Source organism: Trichosurus vulpecula, chromosome 2 (genome assembly GCF_011100635.1).
Source record: "Trichosurus vulpecula isolate mTriVul1 chromosome 2, mTriVul1.pri, whole genome shotgun sequence".
Taxonomy (NCBI): Eukaryota; Metazoa; Chordata; class Mammalia; order Diprotodontia; family Phalangeridae; genus Trichosurus; species Trichosurus vulpecula.
This window is the reverse complement of record NC_050574.1, coordinates 86,527,844-86,550,314: the sequence shown is the minus strand read 5'-3', so window position 1 is coordinate 86,550,314 and position 22,471 is coordinate 86,527,844. Positions and strand designations below refer to the sequence as shown.

Genomic DNA, 22,471 nt, shown 5'->3' with positions numbered 1-22,471 from the left:
GTATTTGATTGGATAAAACTCAACACACATTCAATCCAGCAAAAATCCCACTTTGCTTGCCAATACACCCCCTCAACTTTTCCAAGGGACAGACATCCACTTGTAGAAGTTCTCAGGCTGCACCCCTTTTGAGCAGCACATGACATTTCCCCTAAATGGTGGACTATTGACTTACTGATGGTTCAGACAATCATATCTGAAATCAAAACTTAGAATACTACCAAAGTACATCCCCATGAGATTTTACCTCAAATAGCAAAATTTCATCAATCACAGTTTAATGTTATGTGATTTTTTCTCATGTTCCAATAACAGTTAACAAATAAGCACATGTAAGTACATCTTATTTGTCCTTCATTTATAATTTAAGAATATTTACACACCAGAGTTTCAAACATGCAGTAAATACATGACAGTTTGTTCAAAACCCCAAAAATTTGCTGACTATGTTGTTTCCAATCTGTATTAACTATTCACCCTTAAGGCAAGACTGAAATCTTTGAGTCTAAGGGAAATTGTTACTAAGTTAGCTCAAAGTTGTAACTCCAATACAGACTATTTATTAACAGATACAATTTCATAATTTTCACAAATAATCTATCATATGAAGCTCATTCTTTACTATAAGCAAACTTGTAATTCCTCCACTTTGACTGGGTGTGGTCCTAGTTGCCCCAACTTCATTACATTAGAATTTTATCACAAATTACTTCTGTAACTTTTTTTGTACATATGAGTCATTTTTTTACTTTTTTTAATCTCTTTGAGGAAGAGCATCCTTTTTATAATTCCACATTCACATTTGGTCCCTCATGCTAAGAAAATGCTTAATAATAGCCCTGCGTATCTGTTTGGTCTTCACACTGTAGATAATGGGATTAAGAACAGGTGGGATGAGGAGGAAGACATTGGCCATCATAGTGTGGATGACAGGGGGTGCCTTCCGACCATATCTGTGTACAAGAGACAAACTGATAAGGGGAATATAGAAAATAGAAACTGCACTAATATGAGAGACACATGTATTAAAAGCCTTGTGTCGTTCCTCAGGAGATGCAATATTGAGCACTGAACGGATGATCATGACATAAGATATAAGGATACAAGGACAATCAATGCCTGTTGTTATAAAGATGGCAAAAAGTCCCATGATGCTGCTAACCCTGTTGTCATTACATGACAGCTGGATCACATCCACATGGTAGCAATAAGAGTGAGAAAGAACCTTTGACCGACAAAATGACAGCCTTTTGAGAAGCAGAACCACTGGAATCATGACGGCAACATCTCTTACAACCACGGCTGCACCAATTTGAGCAATCTTGGTGTTGGTTAGAATAGTGGCATAATGAAGTGGGGCACAGATTGCCACAAAACGGTCAAAGGCCATGGCTAGGAGTACACCAGACTCCATGAATGTTAGTCCATGGAGAAAAAACATTTGCACGATGCAAGCATCAAGGTTGATTGCTCTATTATTAAACCAGAAAACTCCCAGTGTGGTAGAAAGAGTGGAGATAGTCAGACCCAGGTCAGTGGCTGAGAGCATGGAAAGGAAATAATACATAGGTTCATGGAGATTCTGCTCACGGATCACTACAAACAGAATCATGCTGTTCCCAAAGAGGGCAATAACATATAAGAGGCAGATGGGAATGGAGATCCACATTTGAGATGCTCCAAGGCCAGGAATTCCAGTCAACAAAAAAATCGGTGGCTGGGAAGTGGTATTATTGAAAGCTGACATGGTGGGCTGAGGAGACAAAAAATGAAATAAATAATGAAGTAAATGATGAAATTTTATAGCCTAAAAAACCAAGTTATAATTTATGCTCACAGTTCACCCTCACCCAAAGGATCCTTCAGGATTTTCCTTTCTAGATTTGTGTATTCACTGAATGGTTTGATTAGTTAGGCTATTTTAAGAACAATTTTGTACCTTATAAGCTGAGGATCCTTATTATAGTTTTGTACTCACCAGACATGCCTAATCTACTGTCTACTTTATCAGCAACAGACTCTGTAGAAGACCTGTCAGTATAGATCACGTCCTTTTTGTTTTTGCTTATATAAGATGCTAATCAGAATTTCTATGTGGAATAATGCCACGTTTGTATTTGTTTGTTTAAGTCTGGGTCTCCCTCTCTCATCCACGCTTGCAATACAGGAAAGTTGACCTGCTACATTTTGTTATGAGTCAATTTATCCCATTTTTGGAAACCTGATAGACCCCCTATATTGATGCCAGACTTAGAGAAGAATGAATGGATTAGCCCACTGCAACACAAAACTCCTAACCTCAAAAAATTGATCACACACAGTTCCTGTGTTAGCCACAATTACAAGCACATATCACCATTCCTGGCAACAATGCCATATTCTGTGAAAAAAAAAATTGTGAGGAGATATATAACTTACAAGAATTTTCGTAAGTAAACTTTTTATTCAAATTAGGAAGAGGAAAAAATGGTTAGTGCTGTTTCTTTTTTTTTATAAATTTCTTTATTTATTTTTAGTTTACCACACACGGTTCTACATAGTTTTGAGTTCCAGTTTTTCTCCCCTCCCCCCCCCTCCCCAAGACGGCATGGAGTCTCATATAACTGTCATGTATAACTTCGCATTGAATTAATTTATGCACTAGTCAAGTCGTGGAGAAGAATTTTGACCAATGGAATGAATCATGAGAAAGAAGAAACAGAACCAAAAAAAACCAAACTCAAAAACAAAAACAAAAGAGAAGCAAAAAAGGCGAGCATGTAGTGTGCCTCAGTCTGTATTTAAACTTCGCAGTTCTTTGTCTCGATGAAGATAGCATTCTCCATCGTGAGTCCCCTGGAGTTGTCCTTGCCCCTTAGGTTGCTGAGAAAAGCGCAGTATGTCAGGGTTGGTCCTCACGGAATCCATATATCTGTGGCTGTGCACAACGTTCTCCTGGCTCTGCTCCGCTCACTCAGCATTATGTCGTGTAGGTTTTTCCAGGTTGTTATGAAGTCTGCATCATCCCCATTTCTTATGGCACAAGAGTATTCCATCACCTTCATATACCACAGCTTGTTCAGCCATTTCCCAATTGATGGGCATCCCTTTGATTTCCAATTCTTAGCTACCACAAAAAGAGCTGCTATAAATATTTTTGTACATATGGGTCCTTTTCCCGCTTGTGTGACAATAGATTCTTTTTATGGAGACAGGCAGGATCAAAATATCAACATAGAAGAGGATAGCAATGACACGGTAGATACATCAGATACCTCAAAAGCTAGTATGAACTGGTCTCTAGCCCAAAAAGCACTGCTGGAAGAGCTAAAGGAGGATTTTAAAAACCAAATTAGCGAGCTAAAAGAAAATATGGAAAAAATGGAAAAAAGGGAGAAAAAATCCACTGATGAAATCAAGTCCCTAAAGAATAAGATTGGCGAAATGGCTACGGAGATTCAGAATCTAGTGCTGTTTCTTGTATACATGTGAATTCAAATATGAAACTTCCCTGGACACACTTGGAAGATTCTGAGGAATCAATTCAGAAAGAACATGCACAGATAGAATGCTACCAAAACCTATTTTTGAATTCTCAGTCCAATTCCTCAGGAAATTTTTGGGAGAGAAGAAAGAAATCATCTCCATAGTAAGCATTTTTGAAAGTGGTTTGATAGATGACTGGCTTATGTAGGCCTCTGGAAAGGACTATGTCAGGAAAGACTATGTAGAGAAGGACTGAAACTTAATGGATGGATCATTATTATTCATACTACTATAGGCTTTTAGAGGCAAGAGAACCTGGGAGGTAATAGAGTTCAGTTCCCTTTCCACTGCATTAATTGATTTTACAACATCCTTCTTAACTTACTCTCCAGACTCTATGTTACATAGAGTCCTATCCTAAGTTGAAAGTAAAAGTGCATTATAGGATAATAGATTAAGAACTCCAAGGGATCTAGTTGAGGGGCTCACAAACTTGTATGAGGAAAAATGAATCTTTTTTACAATATAATTTGTTTCCTTGGTAATCCTGTGTACAAAGGATATTTTAAAGAGCATCTTAAAATAATGTTATAAGAATGGGTTTATAGAATTCACCATGTTGCAAGTGGGGTTTATGACACAAATAAAAGCTAAGAACCCATGTTCTAGTTAATTCACTCATTTTACAAATGGGAAAACTAAGACCCATAGACAGTAATTGACTTAACCCAACAGTAAACATTCAAATTGAGATTGATGAACTAAATAATATGCCTGAATTTTGGCACGACATTTGACAATGTTTCTCAGGTCCCAATTAGCATCTCATCTAATAGAAGTCTTGATACTAAGGACTTTTTTCTATTGATAATCAACAATATATTCTTTCTAAATTTTGTTAGTATGTTGTTGTTTTCCTGTTGTCTCTCCAATTAGATTGTGAGCTCAAGTTCAGGGATTATCTTTCACCTTTCTTTGTATCTCTAGTGCTTAGCACAATGCCTGGTACACAGTAAATCCTCAGTAAATGCTTTTTGACTGACTGAAATAATGGGGAGTTATGAACCAGGCAACTGTAAAATTAAATAGATTCAAAACTAGTTGAATGAATTGAGTCAAGAATTAACCATTAATAGAGCACTGCCAAAGAGAGGACCCAAAGTTCTCTTCTTGCCCCTATTCTGTTTAACATTTTTATCAAACCCATAAATCCTTATTTTGTTATTATACAGATATTTGAGAAATAGCTAATACATTCGTTAACAGAATCAGGAATTAAATTGTCCTTTACTGGTTAGAGTAAATGGACAAATTAACAAGATATAATTTGGCAGGTATATATGTAAAAGCCTACTCTTAGTTTCAAAAATCCATTATATCATTATATTGTAGGAGTATGTGGCTGGTCATCTTTTGGTGTAAAAAATGTTCTGGGTATTTTAATAGATCACAAGCCCAATATGTTCCATGACATTGCAGCTAAACACACAAACTAATAACAACAATAACAAAACTAGACAAGAGACCTGAGCTCTTAGTCTTCATTCACATACATTTAGTATGTGGGGTCAGGGTACTATTGGATTATACCATGCTGAGATACAGTGTTGTTCTATTCTATGTTGGGAGCCACATTTTAAACAAGGGTGATGACAGACTGAAGTCTATTTGGTGGGTGACTAAGATGAAAGAGAAGTAGAGACTATTTAGTATAATGGTTAGAAGTAGGGGTGTTTAGCGTGGAAAAGAAAAAAAACTTAGAAATGACATAACTGTTTTCAAATATTTAAAGATGTCTCATCTTTTTAAATGATCAATATTGTTCCACTGAGCCTTGGAAGGCAGAACCAGGAGTAACAGGTGGAAGTTGAAGAGAGGCAGATTGAGATTGAATATAAAACAGATTAAATGAACACTTACTATAAAAAAGTGGCATGGGTTGTCAAGATGGGTAGCTGGAGGTCTTCAAGGAGAGTCTGGATGACCAATTGCTGTGTACATGGTAGAAGGGATTCCAGGTCAGGATTAGAGGACCTTTGAGGTTCCCTCTGGGCTTAAGAGTTTCTGTTTCTGAAAGGTAGAGATCAATTGAAGAAATCCATTCTATCCAAATGTGGAAGTTTTGCTTTTGAGTCAAACTTATTTTATCATAGATTTCTTTAGACATGGAGAAAAATCAATAAACAAAGTCATTTCTCATCAAAACAGTAAACACCTATTGTGGACCCCTAACTTATTTCTTCTGCATTCTTCCCCTTTCAAATAAAATCTCCCTTGTGTGAAAGGGTCTAGTGTTGCCCTGTACTCTACCACTTCCCCTATGTCAGATGTTGTTGAACCCAAATAGAAACAGGGGCCACTAAACTGTACATACTTATTGACATAGAAAACTTCATATTAACATTATCTATATTCTGTTGTATTTTTATTTATTTTATTAAATATCTCTTAGTTATATTTTAATCTCATTCTGACCCACATTGGGTATACGGTAATTATTGCATATGGGCAGGGTTTAGAAAACGCACCAGGTTTGACAGCCGTGCCTTCTTTCTGCCCCGACATTCTCTTGTCAGTCTTATTCATTTGATTGTGATTGTCATTGCCTGAGTTTACACACCTGGAAAGACGTGGTGTTTCTGAGTGATTTCTGAACTTGTATCAAAAGATTTTTGGCTAAAAAGGGATTTCAGGTGCAGTGTAGTTACAAAGAAGAAGATTGGCCCCTAAGAAAAGTACAGGAATTCTGCTTTCTTCCATTCTTTGTATAAGTGGGGGACTACAGATTTGGAACATTGCATGTTCTGATATATAGGGTTGATGCGATAGTTGCTTTTGCTGAGCTACTCTTTTCTTTTTTTAATATTCTTGTTACGAAGGCTGTCTTACTGAGTAAGAGGAAGGAGAATCAAGATACATTTGGAAATAGAGACAATGTAAAACTGAATATGAATGTAGACATGTATTTATATATGAATAAATACATGTGTACATGTATGTGTGTATGTATAAAGATTTAAATCCAAAATCCAAGTGAAAAATGAAAACTTCACATTATATATTCTCAAATATCCACCTACATAGCGAATGAGATATTTCCATTTTAATTCAGGTTTGTGGTTTGGTGACAGGGCAGTCTCGTACCTGTATGATCTTAACTGTTTAGTCTTGGATATAGAGACAGGAATGTGTGCCCCAAATATGTTATGCTACGTTAATAACAGTCAAGTAATCAAAAGATGTGTGTTAAATGTTTACAACATGGGGGAAGCTAGGTGGGCACTGGCCCTGCTGTCAGAAGGACCTGAGTTTAAATCTGGCCTCAGATACTTGACACTTACTAGCTGTGTGACCTTGGGCAAGTCACTTAAACCCAATTGCCCTGCCTTCCCCCCTCCAAAAACAAACATAAATGTTTACAATGTGTTTAACTCTGGGGATACAAAGAAAGGAAAAACCATATCCTCAGCCTAGAGAAGCTCACATCCAATGGGGCAAACAATATGTAAATAACAATAAACATACAAGATATATGGGAAATCGATGAAAGGTAATCTCAAACAGAAGTCATTAAAGAAGCAGAACCAATCTGGGAAAGGACTCCTGAAGAAAGTAGATGTAATTTGAGTATTCTTTGTTTACCAGGCTATTGTCCTCCTCAACGGGAAAGGTAGCTGGAGGCAGGAGGAGTTTGCTCTTGCTTCCATCCCCTGACTGTCCCTTTGAAAATATTTACATCTATTCTTTCCTCCCACAAAGAGAATCTGAATTCTGACCTGAATATTTGTAATAAAAAATAAACGAGATCACGAATTCATTTCAAGCTATTGTGCCAGCAAAATAATACATACAATGACAACAATGTAAAAGGAAAGAACAAGCATAAAACAACAGAGAAAATGAGTTTTGGGAAATTACAAGGACCACGTTTGGCCTTAAAGAAGATGAATGAGATTTCACCTCCTTATTCTTTGCAAAGAGATGCAAGAGTGACTATCCTTTTGGACTATTATATAAACTGGCAGATTATTTTGATATTTTGGTTTTGTGATTTATTTTTCTCTTACTATGTTTTATTTTGAAAATAAACTCTCTGTTATATAAGATACATCTCTGTTACTAGAGGGGGTGGATGTGAAGGAATTTTAACAATGTAAAAAAATACCCAAAATCCATTAAATTTATTTCAATCAAAGAAAATAGGCAACATGGGCAATTAGAGAGTTTCGAAAAGAACTTAGTCTCTTGGAAAGGTAGAAATAGAGAGATGATACCATTATGGGAAGATAAAAGAGAGTGAACTCAGCTCAGAAAATAGATTTATTTTCCTAAAGCATCTCTCTGATCATGCCACTGCTCTGTTGGAAAAAGTCCATGGATCCCCATTTCATGCTGAAGGAAGTTCATACATATTAACATGGCATTCAAACAAGATCTTCTAGGATCTCACCCCACCTTGCCCATCCATTTTATTGTCTCCCACTGTTCACTTATAATAATCCAAATGCTCCAGGAAAATGAGAATTTTTCTCAAATTTCCCAGTCATGAATTTGTAACATCATTGAAGGTTCTTACTTTGTGAATAATGGGATCCATTTTCATGGAGGCAATACTAGTGCTGAAGTATGTCTTCCCCCACCCCCAGACAATTCAGACCTCTTTCTCAGATGGGCAGATAGAGGCTTTCCTCCTTTTACCTTCTTCTAGGACCCTATAATAATCCAGCCAATGCCATTTGTGTTAGAATTAAAACAGGGATATTAAGATATTAAGAAAATCTGTACAATTCAAAGTAAGAAGAATGGCCTTTCTGACCAAGCATTTCTTAACGCAGAATCCTGTGATATATCTGAATGGGCGCTTAAACTTGGGTGGTGGAAAAAAATCTTCATTTTAACATAATTGATTGTCATTTTAGCCCTATGTACTTACTTATGCACTCAAAAACATTGTTCTCCAAAGGGGTCCATAGGCTTTACGAAAAGTACATGACAGCACAGAAAAGTTTAAGAACCCCCTGCCTTGAGGAGTGTCTCAAACAGAAGAGGTAAACAACTTGGAAAAGAATAGTAGGATCAAAGTTTGATAAGTTGAAGGGACCTCACAGTGGTGCCATCTAGTACACTCCCTGACCTCACTTTACAGATGAGGAAACTAAGGCCCAGAGATTTGAAGTGCTTGTTTCAAATCACAAAGCTAGTAGGTTGAGAGGTGGGATTTTAATTCATACCCCTCTAAATTCACAGCCCACATGTATCATGTTGTTTAGGGAAAAAACTTATAGAATTCTGCTTTGTCATTTATAGAAGCTCAACGGACTGGGGGTTCTCCTTGCCTGGTGTTCTTGTTCTACTCCAACTGCCCTTCAGGCCTAATTCAGAGTTAGAATTCTGGATGGGGCTCTAATGGGCACAATTTATGAGATCTCATATAAAGTATGTCCTAGTTCCAGGGACAACAATTGAAATTCAAACCTGTTTCCTGGCTGAGAGGATAGGATGGGGTGAGAAGAAAAGCCCAGATGCTAACCATGATTAAATGGCAAAAACACCTAACAACAACAATGAAACACTGGAATTTGAGAGAGAAAACTCTAGAGCAACTTCTAATGTGAAACACCTGCCCTGGAAAGAATATTTCACTCACCAAATTCTTCCTTCTATCTCAACTGAATTCATTTTTGTGTAGTATCTGTTTTGTACCTACCCTGTGCAAGACATTGTGCTAAGTGCTGGCAACAGAATCAAATATGACAGAAATTCTTCCTACTCCATTTTAAGTCCATTTCTTTCACAGCCAAGGGCTCTGCCCACCTATCACCCTCAAACAAAGCAATCACTCCCTTAGTGGCCATGTGATTAAATGTACAGGGGCCATGGTTTTAATCAACCCAACCATTTCTATTTTGAGCACAGGATTTTCCCTGCTGTCAAATACTAACCCAGATTTACTTACTGGTTTCTGCCTTGGCCCTTGGCAGTGAGTATGAATTGAAATGGTCCAGCCAGTTCAGAAGCTTTTATTGACTTCAATAGAATTGGAATCCCTTGGGATGGAGAAGACAGGTGTAGTTTTATAAACAGGGAATAGGGAATTCTCTGACTGCCTATAATTTGTGTGTGTGTGTGTGTGTGTGTGTGTGCGCGTGTTTGTGTGTGTGTATTTTCTTGAGATGGATCAAAGGATTTAAAGCTGAATATGACTTTAAAGATTATTTAATTCACTATGTTCCTTTTGCAGAGGAGGAAACTGAGGATTAGAGAGGGAAAATGATTAGCCTAAGGTCACACTAGGATGAAGTAGCTAAGCTTGGATGGAAACTCAGGTCTTCTGAACCCAAACCCAGTGTTCTTTTTATTACAAAAATATTATAAGGGCTGGTATATGGAAGTATTATATTTGCTTTGTTTGGTACTACAGGTGACACTTAGTAGCAATGATTAGAAGTGACACAGAGTCAAGTAAAGGAAGAATTTTTGTAGCAATTAGTTTAGGAGCTCTGAACTTGGGATTCTCCATGAACTTGTTTTTCAAAATATTTTGATAACCACATTTCAATATGATTGGTTTCCTTTGTAATACTCTGTATTTTATACCTTAAGTTTAAAAACACTATTTTAGGAAGGGGTCCACAAGATTCACTAGACTATCAAAAGGCTTAATGATACAGAAAAAATTAAAAACACTTGAATTATTAACTAACCAATATTGAAATGTACTTCCTCAAGAACTAAAGGGTTTCTTCTTATGAGGAAGTGAGTTTGCATAGTGAATAGAGTCCAGAGTCAAGAAGATTTGAATTCGTGTCTTGCTGAGGTAGCTCAGTAGGGAGAGCTCTGGACCTGAAGTGAGGAAGATTAAAATCTAGCCTCAGAAGTGAATTATCTGTGTGACTCTGGGCAAGTCACTAACTTCATTTTCTTCAACAGTAATTTAGGAATAATATATAATATCACCTACTTTCTGGAGTTTTTAATATTTGTAATTTGTTTCACCTAACTCATAATAGCTGATGTCTAGTGGTTCACTAGTTTGCCTAAGGGCTTCATGGCACAGAAAAAGCTTACAAAAGCCTGAATTATTTGAGCTAAATAACATTGAAATGTTTAATAAATATTTGTTTCCTTCTTTCTTGTGTGACTCTGAGAAAGTCACTTAACCTATCCATGCTTAAGTGTTCTTGTGTGGAAAATATTTTTATAATAATAGCACCTTCATCACAGGGATGATGTGAAGATCAACTAAAATAATAAAGGCAAATAAGTGCTTTGCAAATAGCAAAGCCTGTTGGCAAGTTGCATTGTGGTAGATCTTAAAACAAGGGCTAGCTTGCCACTTGTCCTGGACTCTTTAGAGGGTTCTAATCTACCTCACACTTGATTACCTCTAAGGTTACTCCTAACTCTGAAATTAACTGATTCCAAGAATTCCAGTTAAAGGCACAGGACTCCTTTTTGACTCATTTGAACCAGATTTATCTAAGTATCTATCAAGAATGTTGTTGTTTGTTTCTGAAGAGGACTAAGGACATCCCAGAGTGATGTCTTGACTTGCAAGTGAACTGGACTTAAGTAAGGCAGATATGGACAAAGTTGCCAGCCTCACTCTCTCTTCCAGAGTTATCAAAGTCCAGTAGCAAGACAAAAGCCAAGATGACAGTCAATGTAGTGGATGACCTTGGTTTCTTTGATGTCTGATCAAGCTCTAAGTGCTCCATAGCATCTGCTTCAGTCATCTTTGTGGCTATTGGAACAAATTTTTCTTATCAATGTGTTTGAGGCCTGTTGATTACCCTCACCTTGGTTTAGCCCATCTGCTAATATAGTTTTACCAGAGACTTGCCACTGCACATGCTACTGATTCTTGGAGCCACTGGTGAGAGCTGGGTAACATGTTTGGACACCAAAGGTGGATGAGCAACCCTGAAAAGGGCTGGCAAGCTCTCCTACAAGAAGTACCAGTCCTCTCTTAAGACTCTTTGTGCCCCTTAAGTACATAAGTACTTATTTAATGAAATTTTGATGTTACTAAATACCTAATTAGCTTACTACCTAAATATCTAAGTGACAATGTTAAGTACCACAATACTTAAGTAGATAGGTATGTAATTAAGAACACAAGTATCTAATGAATGGGTACCCACAAGCCTGAAAGTACTTAAAGTTAATTATTACTTAATGAAAAACCTAAGTATTTATTTAACTTATTACTTAAGTGCTTAAGTACCTAAGTATTTAATTGCCTGAGTACCTAAGGACTTACTATAGCATATTAATGATTTATAATTTTATAGTAAGCAGGTCATTTTATTTTAACAGATACATTTATTTTACTTCTGGGCAAGACTCTAAAATATTCTTCAGCTTAATAGTATTAAATGAAGATTTTATATTGTCTCTTTAATTTTCTTTTTTTAAAAGACAACTTCTAAATATCTTTTATAATATTAAAACTTTAAAAAGACTTTAAGAACATTATTTTGACTATAATGTATTTACTTATTTATTTTTTTATTTAACATTTTTAGTTTTCACCATTGATTTTCACAAGAGTTTGAATTACAAATTTTCTCCCCATTTCTACCCTCCTCCCCACTCCAAGATGGCATATATTCTGTTTGCCCCATTCCCCAGTCAGCCCTCCCTTCTGTCACCCCACTTCCCATCATCTGCTTTTCCCTCTTTCTTGTACGGCAAGATAGATTTCTATGCCCCATTGTCTGTATATCTTATTTCTTAGTTGCATGCAAAAACTTTTCTTTTGAATGTCTGGTTTTAAAATTTTGAGTTCCAAAATCCCTCCCCTCTTACCTCCCCACCCGCCCTGCCTAAGAAGGCAAGTAATTCAACATAGGCCACACATGTATCATCATGCAAAATGCTTCCATAATACCCATGTTGCAAAAGACTAAGTATATTTTGCTCCTTCCTATCCTATCTCCCTTTATTCAATTTTCTCCCTTGACCCTGTCCCTTTTCTAAAGTGTACACTTTTGATTACTACCTCCTCCTATCTGCCCTCCCTTCTATCGTCCTCCCTTTTTATCTTCTTCCTCCTTCTTTCCTGTGGGGTAAGATACACAATTGAGTGTGTATGATATTCCCTCCTCAGGTCAAATCTGATGAGAGCAAGATTGACTCATTCCCCTTCCCTGCCCCTTCTTCCCTTCCTACAGAACTGCTTTTTCTTGTCACTTTATGCGAGATAATTTACCCCATTCTCTCTCTCCCTTTGTCCCTCTCTCAATATATTCCTTTCTCATCCCTTAATTTGATATTTTTAGATATTATCCCTTCATATTCAACTCACCCTGTGCCCTCTGTCTATACACATATGCGTATGTATACATATAGGTATGCATGCATGTATGTATGTTCCCTTCAACTACCCTAATACTGAGGTTTCATGAAGTATACACATCATCTTTCCATGTAAGAATGTAAATTAAACAGTTCAACTTCAGTAAGTCCCTTATGATTTCTCTTTCTTGTTTACTTGTTTGCTTCTCTTGAGTCTTGTGTTTGAAAGTCAAATTTTCTATTCAGCTCTAGTCTTTTCACTGAGAAAGCTTGAAAGTTCTCTGTTTTGTTGAAAATCCATATTTTGCCTTGGAGCATGATACTCAGTTTTGCTGGGTAGGTGATTCTTGGTTTTAATCCTATCCATTGACCTCCAGACTATCATATTCCAAGCCCATTGATCCCTTAATGTAGAAGCTGCTAGATCTTAGGTTATTCTGATTGTGTTTCCACAATAATCAAATTGTTTCTTTCTGGCTGCTTGCAGTATTTTCTCCTTGATCTGTGAGCTCTGGAGTTTGGCGACAATATTGCTAAGAGTTTTCTTTTTGGGATCTATTTGAAGAGGCAATCTGTGGATTGTTTCAATTTCTATTTTACCCTCTGGCTTTAGAATATCAGGACAGTTCTCCTTGATAATTTCTTGAAAGATGATATCCAGGCTCTTTTTTTTGATCATGACTTTCAGGTAGTCCAATAATTTTTAAATTATCTCTCCTGGATCTATTTTCCAGATCAGTGGTTTTTCCAATGAGATATTTCACATTGTCTTCCACTTTTTCATTCCTTTGGTTCTATTTCATAATATCTTGATTTCTCATCAAGTCCCTAGCTTCCACTTGCTCCAATCTAATTTTTAAGGTGGTATTTACTTCAGTGGTTTTTTGGACCTCCTTTTCCATTTAGCTAATTCTGCCTTTCAAGGGAATCTTCTCCTCATTGGCTTTTTGGAGCTCTTTTGCCATTTGAGTTAGTCTATTTTTAAGGTGTTATTTTCTTCAGTATTTTTCGGGTCTCCTTTAGCAAGTCATTGACTTGTTTTTCATGGTTTTCTCACATCCTTCTCATTTCTCTTCCCTATTTTTCCTCTACTTCTCTACCTTCCTTTTTGAGCTCTTCCATGGCCTGAGACCAATTCATGTTTTCCTTGGAGGCTTTTGTTGTAGACTCTTTGACTTTATTGACTTCTTCTGGCTGTATGTTTTGGTCTTTTTTTGTCACCGAAGTAAGATTGCAAAGTCTGAGTCTGAATCTGAGACTGTTTTCACTGCCTGGCCATGTTGCCAGCCAACTACTTCACCCTTGAGTTTTTCATTGTGGTACATCTGCTTGTGGAATAGAGAGTACTTTGTCCCAAGCTTGAGGGGCTGTGCTTTTTTCAGAGCTATTTCTGCACAGCAAGCTCTGCCAGACTGGTGCTCCTCGTCCCCCAAGAACTGCCAACCCATACTGTGACTCAGATCTAAGCAGGCTCTGCTCTCCTGCTCTGATCTGCCACTTAATTCCTCCCACCAGGTGGGCCTGGAGCCAAAAGCAACTGCAGCTTTAGTTCTGTATCTGCACTTCCTCCACTGCCCCTGGTGCAGTGGCTGAACCACGTACTCCTTTCACTCTGTCCCCCTCAGTTTTTCCCACTAACCTTCTTTGTTTTCTTTGGTGTTTGTGGGTTGAGTAGTCTGGTAACTTGACTATAATGTATTCAATGATGGGATAATAGTAATTACTACCAAAGTTATAGGAGAAATCAATAAAATTCACAAAGAAATTTGCAAATCTAATCATAATTTAATCATGTAAATCTAAAGCAGTCAGTGGTGATCTTCCACCATTTTAAAAATATTACATTTTTGTTCCTCATTTCAATGCATTTATTCAAATGCTATGAAAATAAAATGGTCATGAAGCAAACTTAATCCTTCCAACTGCAAATTAACATTGACTTTATAAGTCATTTAAACACCCACACATTTCTAGTACATAAATCATTAAGCAAATGCAATAAGTTAATCTCCAATATTAAGAATGGCAGTGAATGGATAATCAATGTTTCCATTTTGATAGGTAACAAATGGTCAGAACTCTCTTCTGGGTATGAAATCTTGTCTATTGCTCTTGAACTGCAGGGCCCATTATACTCAGGCATCTCTTTAGAAACCCAGATTCCACTCTGCATTCAGGCCATAAGTGGCAACATGGATACTCACTTTGCATCATTAAATCCTATATGCAATGTTATTTTTCCTTTATTCTCAGTTCTATACAGGTTGCTTTCCTAAATGCCTCACTTGATTCCTCTGGCCAGCTCTTGCAGCCACAGATTTCCCTGAATTGGACTGGGGCATCTTGCAACACTTTGCTAGCCCCCTGTAGCAAGTAGAGTGTGGGAGCCTGCCCTACCAAATCAGGCATTAGACCTTTGGCCTTTGACCCCAACTAAGGCAACTATAAAGGCTGTAAATTCAATTTCTGGGTGAGTGTGTTAATCCCAAGGCCTCTTGTTCTATAACAATGTCAAATCCAAACACACATATCTGGAGTCACTGTACTCTGTCAGTTTCAATCACTCTGCCTCAGATTTGCCCACTGATACCCTTACCTTTGCCATTGAATGCCCCCATCCACAGGCTTGTTCTTATTCTGCTCTACACTGTAACACAGCTTCCCTCCCTTCTGTGAAGGCCTCTGTGCTTTTGTCTATAACATGCCCAATTTGTCTCTATTTCCAGGGAACCACTCTGCTGAAGTTCCTCTCTGGTTAAAGTTATACTTCCACTGGCATTTTCGAGAGAACTAGCCGATGGCTTGGAGTATACAGAGAAGCTTGTCACCAGCTTCCAAATGCGGGTTGATTCACTTGCCCTTATGATATTGATGGAATCCTAATAAAGCTGCCCCGAGCTCTAATATTCTAACTTCCTTACAGGCCCCACTGAACAGCAGGCATGTCATGATATAACTACATGATCTGGCTTTTACCACACCACAGGCCTCCAGACTCAATATAGCCTCTTCCCCTACCTAGCCACTGCCACTTCCCTCACCCAACACAATACCCTAATTTCTTCATATATGCCTCAGTGCTTACTAGAACAACAGGTGTGTCCATGAACTCATATTTCTCACAGAAACAGCAGGTGTGTCCATGTGATGGGATCTCAGCCAACTGCCTCTAGCTAGTCATTGCCCCCAGACCCATTCCTCACACTTCCTACAGAAATAAGAAATGTGTCCATGCACTCAACCACAACCACAACCACATCCATCTAGTCTCAGACAGCACCACAATAGTGAGCCAATCGGAAAGCAGCACCACTAAGATGCCTGAGCAGGATTTAGACCCCTAAACAATAGAAGGGACTTTCCCAAAATCTGTCCTTTAGGTGAATTTATGATGTAGAGAGGCTTATCATAATATCATCATCATACATACATAACCCCACCATGGGTTTTTCTGTATGCATTGTGGATAATCACATGTACAGTTCCATTGAGCCTGGGACCCCTCCCATATTACCTAATCCCTTAGGAAACCATTCCTGCCTTTTTAATATTCGTAATTTCTGTTATGTAATTCCATCTTTACTCTATAAAATGCATCTTGCTTTCTCTGAAATTGCTGGTTCCTCTTGGAACTTAGCCTGCTTCATGAGAGGTGTCAATCTCAATAAATGCCTATACTTGGATTAGAGGTGGTCTGACTGAATTCTTTGAGATGGTTCTGCCACAGCATACCATGAAACCACAACATTACAAAATCATCAGGTGCTGGAAACCCTAATGGCCAAAAGGAGTGGGCCTGCAGAAAGAACTTTATTTCTGTGTCAACCAATTCTCTCAAATAAAGGAAGACTTTAGTGCTTTAAACAAGCAAGTGGATGATTTATGAATAGGTTCCAAAATCTTGTGAAGCATGTCTTCCCCTCACCTTCCTTTGATTTCCTTTCTTGGTTGCCTGGAAACCTTGGCAGCATTCCCCATTCTGCCCTCCCTGGTCTGATTGTTTCTCTTCTTTATTTACCTTGCTGTCTACCTTGGCCTTCTACTTGTAACTCACTTAGTCTTACATAAAATCAAAATCATGTTTCAAATGAATGTTCCTCATTGATCTTTTGGGTTGTTCCAACCTTTGATTGAAAGGAAGGAATGTGAAGGAAATTGTGACTTTCATGTTAATCTGTATGATATGTGTAATGAATATAATAATAATTTAGATTTTTGGAGGGATATCTTTTCTGACTTGGGAGTCAGAAGCTTACAGTGTAACTTGACATGATCAATCACATCCTCAAAAATATTCTCACAATCACTACATTTCTATATCTATGTACATTAATTGAAGCAATTCAAAGAACATAGAATCTGTTCCCATAACTGAGCTCTGCACCTCAGCAAGTAACTATCCCAAAGACTCGAAAAAATACTATCCCACAGGACTCCAGAACACTTGTATTATGGACTCGTGGGATTGTCATAGGAAACCACTCAGGCCTTGGAAATAACTGTTTTGTAACCCACCTCCTCACTTCTTCCCTTCTTTTATACACACACACACACACACACACACACACACATAATATATATACATATCTGTGTGTATATCTGTGTGTATATATAATGTGTATGTATATATGTATACACGCATACACATTCATGTAGATAACATGCATATGTGTGTACATATCCATATATACATTTACATATACACACATATGTGTATATGTATTTGTATATGTATGTGTGCGTATGTATAAAGTGTACCTTTACTCCAGCATAGAGAGCATTCATCACCCTGAAAGTAATTAAGTAAGGCCCTGCTTGTTTCTTGGCACTTTTGTCTCTGGCCTGCTTTGTGCAGCTCCAGATATTCACAGGTGAGAGAATGGTCCTGTCTAGAATACAGTATAAGCCTGTTAACAAAAGAAATAGATTAATTTGGGGGAATAGTATTTAGAGAAATAGTTAGTAATCATAAATATAAAAATTAAGTTTCTATGATAAAAACCTTGTCTCTAAAATCAAGAAATGACTCAAATTTATTTAAAAAATAAGATCCATTCCCCAAGTAAAAAATGATTAAAATATAAGTCAGATTTCAGTTAATCAAAGCTATCTATAGCCATATGAAAAAAATGCTCTAAATCACTATTGACTGGACAAATCCAAACTAAAACACTTCTAAGGTATTACCTCACACCTATTAGACTGGTTAATAGGACAGAAAAGGAAATTAACAAATCTGGGAAGGAATGTGGGAAAATTGAAACAGTAATGCACTATTGGTGGAGTTGTGAACTGATTCAACCATTATATAGAGCAATTTGGAACTATACTCAAATATTTACTGCAGTTCTTTTCTGGTGGCAAAGAATTAGAAATTGAGGGGATGCCCATCGATTAGGGAATGGCTAACCAATTTTTAGTATATCATTGTGATGGAATACTATTGTGCTATAAGAAATGATAAGACAGATAATCTCAGAAAAACCTGGAGACTTATATGAACTGATGTAAAGTAAAATGGGTAGAAAAAGGAGAACATTGTACACAGTAACAAAAATATTGTGAGATAATCAACTGTGAATTACTTAGCCATTTTCAACAATACAGTGATCCAAGACATCTATAAAGGACTTAAGATAAAAAATGCTATCCAGGGGACCAGTGAGGAGGGGGCTGTAGTGGGTTAGGGGGAGGGTCCCTAAGAAGACTGCAAGATTCCTGATAGGAGTTGCTTGGCTCCAGTGGAGTTGGAGCAGATGCTCTAAGTTCCAGTGATATAGGAGCAGAGACTCAGGGGTTTGAGAGGAGAGAATAATCAAGAATGTCAAGTGAATCCTCTCCTTTGCTTGGAGTGAATTTATCCAGGAGCATCCTACACTCTTGCTGCATAGGACTTCAGTCCATTTCACATCTCTGTAGCAATAGAAGCCAAGTTGAAAAATGGCATTATAATTGAGAGATCCACCCATGGGTCATTTTCTTTTGGTCCTCCAGATTATATTAAAGCCAGCCTGTATTATAGAAAAATATGAGGTGCTTCCTTTTTAAATTTTATAAGCCAAACTTGTTCAAATTATCCCCTAGTGGGGAGTCTCATGGAATGGAGGAAGACCAATGATTATGATTGATGCCCTAAGCCTAAATAAATCCCCCCTATAGCCACAACTCACCTCTTCAGTGACATCCCACTGAGAGGAAAAAAAATGAGTTCGAGAAACACTCCCTGCAAAGTTCCCAAAAAGAGCATCCTCTGTCTAGAAGTAATTGATAACTACAAGGTCCCATGGGTGCTAGGGCCCAAATGACCCCCTCAAGCCTTCTTAGGTGCTTGAAGGACCTCCCAGATAAGAAAAGGGAAACAGAAAGGATTACCTTTGGTTTGGAGGGAGCCAGAATCTCAGAGTCAAGTACCCACCCAGGGACACCAAAATGACTGATGATGGTCAGGTTGTGTTGTGGGTAGGTCATCTTAAAAGAATCCACAGATTCAGATCTCCGAACCAGGTAAAGGCATTTATTGTGATTTTGAGGTTTCAAGCTCTGGTAAGCAGGCTAAATTCCTTAGAGGAGCTAGCAATTTCAGGAAGGCAAGATAGTCAGTTTTATAGAGTACATGATGCTGATTACACAATAGAAAATATAAATAATGTATGAATATTAAAAAGGCAGGAGGGGTTAGGCAACAGGGGAGAGGTCCCAGCCTTGGTGGAATTGTGCATGTGAATACCCAAAATGCATATAAGAAAACCCTTTGGGGAGGCATTAATATATTATAATGATATTATAATAAGCCTCTTACTTTAGGTCAGTTCTTTACTATTACTGCAAAGGTGCCATCTTAGGGAAAGTCCCTCCTATGTATTGGTGGTCAAGCCTCCTTGTCAGCATCCTGATGGTTCTGCTTCCTTATTGGCTGGCTATTGTGGTCCTGTCTGGAGAAAATGGAAGCTAGGCATTGTGGGTTTGTCTGAGACTAAATGGATGATATGAGGAATCTAGGATATTGAGTCTGGGAGCAGTAGCTCCCATCCCCAGAGAAAGAACTGATGAAGTCTGAATATAGGTCAAAGCATACTTTTTTACTTTCTTTAGCTTTTCTTAGTTTTTATTTTGGTTTATTTTCTTTCATACCATGACTAATATAGAAATATATACTGCAAGACTATACATATATAAACTATATCATATTGCTTGCCTTCTCAATGAGAGACATGTGGAAGGAGGGAGAAATTTTGGAACTCAATTATAAAAATGCATGTAAAATTGTTTTATATGTATTTGGGGAAAAATAAAACACTAATTTTGAAAAAGCATTCTCTCTCAGATTTTGTCTTATGCTGCTTGGTTCCTCTCTATCTTCCCCTTGCTCACACTAATTTTCTTTCTTTTTTTTTTAAATTTATTTTCAATTTTCAACATTCACTTCCATAAGTTTTAAATTTTCTTCCCCTCCCTCTGCCCTCCTTCCCCAAAATGGCAAGAAATCGGACATGGGCTCTACACATACATTCCTATCAAACACATTTTTTACATTAGTTATGCTGCATAAAAGAATTATAACAAACGGGAGAAACCATGTGAAAGAAAACAAAAGAAGAGAAAAGGATCTGTTTCACTCTGCATTCCAACTCCATAGATCTTTCTGTAGATGTGGATGGAATTTTTCATCATGTGTCCTTTGGAAACGTTTTAGGTCCTTGCTTTGCTGAGAAAGGCTAACTAAGTCTATCAAAATCAGTCCTTGCTCATTATGGCTGTTTCTGTGTACAATGTTCTCCTGGTTCTGCTCTCTTCATTCTGCGTCTGTTCATATAAGTCTTCCATGTTTTTCTGAAGTCTGCCTGTTCATCATTTCTTATAGCACAATAGTATTCCATTACATTCATATAGCACAACTTATTCAGCCCATTCCCCAATTGATGGACATCTGCTCAATTTCCACTTCTTGGCCACCACAAAAAGTGCTGCAATAAATATTTTGTACATGTGGGTCCTTTTCCCCTTTGTATGATCTCCTTGAGATTCAGCCCTAGAAGTGGTATTGCTGGGTCAAAGCGTATGCATATTTATAGCTCTTTGGGCATAGTTCCATATCACTCCCAGAATGGTTGGATCAGCTTACAGCTCCACCAACAATGAATTAGTATTCCAACTTTCCCACATCTTTTCCAACATTTATCATTTTCCTATTTTGTCGTATTAGTCAATCTGATAGGTGTAATGTGGTACCTCAGAGTTGTTTTGATTTGCATCTCTAATTAATAGTGATTTAGAGCATTTTTGCATATGACCATAGATAGCTTTAATTTCTTTCTCTAAAAACTGCCTGTTCATATCTTTTGACCATTTATCAATTGGGAAGTAGCTTATATTCTTGCAAGTTTGACTCAGTTCTCTATGTATTTTAGAACTGAGGCCTTTATCAGAGACACTGGTTGTAAGAATTCTTTCCTGGTTTTCTGCTTCCCTCCTAATCTTGGTTGCATTGGCTTTGTTTGTGCAAAACCTTTTCAATATAATGTAATCAAAATTATCCATTTCGCATTTCATAATATTCTTTAACTGTTGTTTGGTCATAAATTCCCCCATTCTCCATAAATCTGACAGACAAATTATTCTTGTCTCCCCTAACTGTCTCTAGTGTCAGCCTTTGTACCTAGATCATGTACACATTTGGACATTATTCTAGTATACAGTGTCAGATATTGGTCTGTGCCCATTTCTGTCATACTATTTTCCAGTTTACCCAGTAGTTTTTGTCAAACAGTGAGTTCTTATACCAGAAGCTGGGGTCTTTGGGTATAACAGAGTCAATTGATAAAATCATTGGATATTATGTCTTCTGTACCTAACCTATTCCACTGATCTACCCCTCTATTTCTTAGCATGTTAATTTTTGAGAGAGAGAAAGACAGAGAGAGAGATAGAGAGACAGCAAGAGCATTTATTTATTCTCACAGTGCCTTTTTCATCTCAGATAAACATCTTTCTGGAGCTGAGTTTCTTCAACTCTCCAAATAATAGGTCTCTTCTGGTTCTAAGGTTCCATAGAATTTCTGCTTCCTGCCTCTCTTGCTTCACTCATTCCTTTCATTCTTTACAGGTTATCTCTACATACAGCCCTAGGCCATTCTATTTGTTTGTCAATTAGGAAGCAACACCACTTGACATGATCACTTTGTTCACTGATACATCTAGAGTGTTCCCTACAATAGAACACAGGGGACATCCTGACCTAAGAGACATACAAGAAAGAGAAAAGTTGCAGAAGGCAATTCTCCATTGAATTTCAGTTTGCAAAGCACACTTATGTCTCCTCCCTCCTGTGCCTCAACTTGTCCCCAGAAGTTTCCTCACTAAGGCCCATAGAGGAAAAAAAAGCAGGTTCTCTCTCCTGCCTCGAAATAAAGTCTCCTACATTGGGAGCAATTTTTGTCTCTTTTCTGCTCTGGGGTGATGTGAGGACGAGACTCCCTCATGCAAAGCCTGGTAAGTGTCAGGCCCACCTCCATGAGGAAAACAGGATCAGCTCTAGCCCTGTAGGCAGCTGTAGGGTCAGGCAGTGGAGATAATTGTCTCAGATTCTAGAACTTAGTACTAAAAAGGGGGAAGTTTAAAAAAAAATCTAAGCAGATGAATGGGTTATGGTTTAATTACCAGTAAGTCAGTCATAGCCAGTTGGTCAACAAACATTTTTAAATACTTA

At 37.6% G+C, this 22,471-nt stretch overlaps 1 protein-coding gene across 1 annotated transcript; it reads right to left on the bottom strand.

Annotated features, from left to right (window-relative positions):
• Window positions 1–796: 796 nt before the first annotated feature.
• Window positions 797–1,747, bottom strand: LOC118838877 (olfactory receptor 51F2-like). Its single transcript, XM_036746251.1, has one exon. It carries the CDS (start codon window positions 1,745–1,747, stop codon window positions 797–799), a length of 951 nt encoding a protein of 316 aa, XP_036602146.1.
• Between the last annotated feature and the right edge of the window lie 20,724 nt (window positions 1,748–22,471).